The 5,734-nt window shown below is 34.7% G+C and overlaps 1 protein-coding gene across 1 annotated transcript; it reads right to left on the minus strand.

Moving 5' to 3' along the window:
• Positions 1-2,792: 2,792 nt before the first annotated feature.
• On the minus strand, positions 2,793-4,314 carry LOC140875937 (anthocyanidin 3-O-glucoside 5-O-glucosyltransferase 1-like). Its single transcript, XM_073279773.1, has one exon. The coding sequence runs from the start codon at positions 4,290-4,292 to the stop codon at positions 2,886-2,888; it is 1,407 nt and encodes a 468-aa protein (XP_073135874.1). The 5' UTR covers positions 4,293-4,314; the 3' UTR covers positions 2,793-2,885.
• Between the last annotated feature and the right edge of the window lie 1,420 nt (positions 4,315-5,734).

Raw genomic sequence — 5,734 nt, forward strand, 5'->3', positions numbered from 1 at the left:
TGCTCATTGTCGATCTTCAAAGCTGCCCAGAAAACTCGGAGTGCGGTATCGGTTCGAAGAAACTTTCTGTCCAAAGTTCGAGCAGATTATGTCCAACATTAATTGAGCAGATTTATTGTCCACAGTACATGCAGATTTCCTGTCCAAATTCGAGTAGACTTTCTGTCCAAGTTTCAAGTTATCATATACATCAACCAAAGCCAGAAATCTGTCTGAAGTCAGTCCAGGAATAGTGCCAAAACTCGATCAAGAAGCTGTCTTTTTCTGTGCAATACCGAGTAGCTTAGCTTGTCCTAAAGTTCGAGGTTCCAAAACACGTTTACTCCTACACGATTTCCTTGGAAAGAAATTATGGTAAGTGGGTTTTTATACTTCTATTGTGTGATATAAGTTTTTATACTTATATTCATTTTTGTGTGTGAGTTTAAGCTTTATAAAATAATTACATATTCGATGGGAATGATACGTATATCTGTTTCATTTTGATATGATATTTGATGGCTATTCGTTATATTATTCGAAGCATGTAGAGTTATTTGGATTGCACTGTTAAGAGTCGATTTAGAAATGATTTAGGAATTTTTGATGATTTGATTTGATTTGATTTGATATGGCCCTGATGCGGGGGGTTATAATAACCGTTCCTTTGGCCTCACCCTTTAGAGGAGTAACATATAGGGAACTGATCAGTAAACCACAAAAAATGAGATAATTAACAGTGCAATGTTGGCTTCGTATTTGTATCAGATTCATCATGCTTAATGTAATCATTGTCCCTAATCAAACATTGATTCACCCCCCCAAACTTAATGTAATCATTGTCCCTAATAATTAAAAACAATAAAAAAAATAAGGAACTCATACCATCGACACCGAGCATCAGGACTCGGCGTCATCATCATCATCTCCATGGAAAGAAGGTGCAGCAGCAGCAGTATCATTGACCACAGGAGGGGCCCTTCCAAAGAATAAAAATTTAAGCGGTCAAGGCCGAGACGAGAAAAATATTGGTCAAAGCCAGTATGTTTCATATGTTTGTTGTACAATGACCATAATCACGAGTAGAGACGTATATCTATGTATGGCCCATACTGGGTTGTAGCCCAGCCCATTTTTCTTGTTTGTAAGGGTACCATGAGATTTAAGGCCAGTTAAAATTTGTTTTTGGTAAAGATATCACAAGTTTTAAGGAAAACATATTATTGGGTCCGCACTCCGCATTAGGTTCAGAAAAATTTATTTGATTTTTTAACTATGATAATTTATAATTAATTTTTTGCTTTTTACCATGATTAAATTCCCCCACTTTTGAGTTATCCTTGAATTATGTGCCAAATTTGTTCAAACTTCAAAGGGTCTGGCCCTCACGTCTCTCTAACTTATATTACCAAAATAAATTATTAAGTTTTTTTCTAATGTGAAATTTTTTGGACATATTAATTAGTATAGCTTTCATAAATAGAATAAAAACTTCTAGTAAATTAATAGAAAAACGATAAAATTACTATCTATCTATTTTATCAAATTTTTTATTTAATAAAAGTTAATTTTGAAAATATATTTAAAATATACTAAAAAAATAGTTTTAATAATGTAAATTTTAAATCTAAATGAAACTTGTTGGTAGATTGCGAAAGTTGCATGTTAATTTAATTAACATGAACATTTTGAAATTGATCTTGGTGAAACTTATTTTTTAATTTTTTTTATACATATGGGAGTTTAGTTTTTTTTTAAAAAAAAATAAATAAAATTGGCAAATGTTATTTTGCTAACGATCTTCATACTAATATCTTAAATTCGATTTATATACATTAAGTTCAACCCCACCCAATCTGTAATCCTGGATCCGTCCCTGATCACGGGAACCCAATGTGTTCATAAATAGTGGTTACCACAACTGCATGTACCTCATCACCCAAAATAAAGATTTTATTACATATGTTTTATGCATGATGTTTATTTTTATGTTTTACACGTCCATGGCCTGATAAATTTGATTATGTATCTATTTTTTATCTGAGTAATTTGTTGAGTCTTTATATTCATTATACTTGAATGATGCAGATAATGATGAAGTTAATGATGTCATTGAAGACTATGTCGAGGGACATGAAGCGGAATAGACGGTCAGGCAGAGAGAAGATGCACGAGCGAGCTGTCAGAAGAACTTTTATGTTATGAACTGTTTAAGTTATTTGAATGGAAAACAAGTTTTTACTTTTAAATATTTTTTTTATATGTTGGCAAAACTTTGTTGAGAAATATTTTATCAAGTTTTTTGGTGCACAATATGTTCTTTTAATGAAAGTTTTTATTTTTCGCAAATTTTGTTTTTAAATAAGCTAGTATGTTTGATAGCGTCCTCGAGTTTTGGGATGTTACGTACATTAGTTCATAAGATACCATGCTCTGAAGAAGGACATGCAACTGGAGTACATACATCTCAACTGAGAAACAAGCGGCTGATATCTTCATCAAACCACTCCTTGAGACTAAGTTTTCTTATTTTAAAAATGTCTTAGAACATTAACTTAGGTGGAACTAATATTAAGTTTTCAAACGGGAAAGCTGATAAGACAATAGTCAGTTGACCTTGAGCATTTAGTCGACTGGACTCTTAGTTCAATTGATTTCATCATGTAGTTGACCAATATTTAACTCAGTTGAGATTCCATAATAATTTTTGTATTTAATCAATTTTTCAACAAACAAAAATATGACAATTTATTTTTTCTTGTCTAAATGTCTAATAAGCTCATATTTATTCATCGACAACTTCCATGATTTAACTCAAGAACTAAATGGCCATGCGGGCATTTAATTACAAATATGATAAAAAGACTTAATTTTCTTACTACGCATCAAGGGAATAGAATATGTTTTCAAACGTGGCCGAGTTCTTTAAGGAAGTAGTTGAGATTCTTGTTTGAAGATCCATTCTCCCCCATGGCTTCTCTTGCCAAACCCTTCCATTTATTGGCATTGTTCCTCAAATCTTTGCTCTTTTCTCCATCATCCATTACATTTTCAACACACTTGACAATCTCACCACTCTCCACAATGCCACTATCTTCATTTTTACGAACCCTAATTCCCGTCTTCCAAACATCTTCAATCAACTTTGCATTTGTAGGCTGATCAAACCCTTGCGGAAACGCCACCACCGGTACGCCGAACACCATGCTTTCCATCACCGAGTTCCATCCACAATGAGTCAAGAAGCATCCCAATGAAGGATGTGAAAGAACCTCCAACTGTGAACACCAAGTCACAATCTTCCCCATTCCCTCCAATATTAATTCCCCGAAATGACTAGTAGTACTCCACTTTTGATCTTCTTCTTTATTTCCATCTCTTATCACCCATAGAAATGGCCTACCGCAGCCTAATAACCCTTTAGCTATCTCTTCCATTTGTGTCTTGGGAAGATTAAACATGCTTCCGAACGACACGTATATAACCGATAATCCGGGCTTTGAGTTCAACCATTCCATGTAATCATTCTCAGATAGTTTGAATATGTCTCCACCATACGACTTATCTGAGAGATCATGATAATCCCCATGATCCAAGAAACCACAAGGAATCAAAGGTCCAACAGCAAGTAGCTCATATTTCTCGATGGCTCTAAGTGCATCTTTCTCCAATTCATCGAAGCTATTCACCAACACCTTTGGCTTTGTTTCGGCATCTAACACGTCAAGCTTCTCCTTAACCACCAGACGGAAGCGTTCCGGTGTCGACGGAAGGAGAAAGAATGGAAGATCATTCCTGGAGAGAATTGGAAGTTTTGGCAACTGAATATTATAATTCTCGCATGCAGCATCAATATCACCGCCATAACCATTAAAATAGTAATAATATATATCTAATATGGCGGCCGGTTCGATCCACAGAAGTGCACTCGGAACGTGAAACTCACGCGCCACCTCTGCGGCCCAAGCGAAGAGATGAGAGTAGACGAGGCACGTCAGGGGATGGCCTCGTTCGGAACTTGACAGAACAATATTCCTTAAAGCTTTCAATCCTTGAGTTTTCATCTCTTCCATGTACCGTTTCCCGTCGTCGCGGGGCTTCAATCCGTCGTCGTAGCCATCGGAAAATTCCACGAAAGTCAAGCCGTTGGGGACATCTCCGGTGGGGGCGTTGGCCATGCGCTTCCGTGCAAATATACTTGTCATGAATGTGACTTCGATGCCCATTTTTACGAGTTTTTTGGCGAGTTGAAGGGATGGATTGATGTGCCCTTGGCCTGGAAATGTTGCTACTAGGATATGACTGTGGCTCATGATTTTTTTGTGCAGATTGTAAATTTTGTTGTGAACGAATTCTGAGGTAATATTTTGGAATAATGAATTATAGGACATTGTGCGTATATATAGAGTAAGATAATCAGAAAGAATTAAGAAAATGTATTGCAGTACAAAAAAAAACAAAAAAAAAACTTTAAGTGACAAACACCTAACAAATTAATTGGACATTAAAAGGAAGGGTCTAGGCGTGCATGTGAGAGGAATTAACGAAGAAAATAAAAGAAAAAGAAGACAAAAGAATGTGCAGTCGTGAGAATTATTTGAGTGGGAAAGTATGGAATTTAAGGAATAGGGCCAATCAATATTTTTATTATATAATTAAATAGGGAGAAGGACATGTAGACCTGGCCAAGGGCCGGGTTGGGCCCGGACCACGGGCCGGTTAACCGGGTCAACGGGTCCAACCCGGGACCGGGACCGACCACTAGGCGGTCCGGTCCCGGTTTTCCCTTTGAAAAACCGCCGACCCGGCGGGTTGGTCGGTTCAACCCGGCGGATCCGACCCTCCAGGTTCGCCGGGTTGACCCATCGGGTTTATCTTTTTAAAATATTATTTTAATTTTAAAGAATAATTTAAATAATATATATTTGATACCCACACATGGGTGAGATTTGAACCCAAAACCAAATGAGTTTGGGATCTCATTCTTGCCACTAGGCCAAGTGTTAATTTGTTAATTGAATATATTTAAATAATATATATTTGATACCCACACATGGTTGAGATTTGAACCAACCAAGTGTTGATTTGTTAATTGAATATATTTAAATAATATATATTTGATACCCACACATGGTTGAGATTTGAACCAAAAACCAAATGAGTTTGGGATCTAATTTTTGCCACTAGGCCAAGTGTTGATTAGTTAATTGAATGTGATTGAATATAAATAAATGTAATAACATTTTTTATACAAGATATTTAAAGTTGAAATGTAATATATTTTTTATTGAGATAAATAGAGTTTTTAATTGAGATAGATAGAGTTTTTAATATAAGATGTTAAAATATTATATTTTTATTGAATAAATATAATAAATTTTTTATTGATATATATATAATTTTTAATGTAAGATGTGAAAAGTTGAAATGTAATATATTTTTTATTTAATAAATATAATATTTTTTTTATTGAACTAGATAGAGTTTGTAATATACAATATTGAAAGTTGAAATGTCATATATTTTTTATTGAATAAATGTATTATTATAAGATGTTAAAAGTTGAAATATAATATATTTTTATTTAATACATATAATAGTATTTTTATTGAGATAATTAAATATTTGATAGACTTTTTAAAGTTCAATTGTACAATTTTTTTTTTTTTTTAAAAATAAGGGTCGACCCGGAACCGGAACCGCCGGTTAACCGAACCCGGACCCGGACCCGGCCCGTGGCCAGGTCTAAGGACAT

The sequence above is a fragment of the Henckelia pumila genome, chromosome 1 (genome assembly GCF_033568475.1).
Source record: "Henckelia pumila isolate YLH828 chromosome 1, ASM3356847v2, whole genome shotgun sequence".
Classification (NCBI taxonomy): Eukaryota; Viridiplantae; Streptophyta; class Magnoliopsida; order Lamiales; family Gesneriaceae; genus Henckelia; species Henckelia pumila.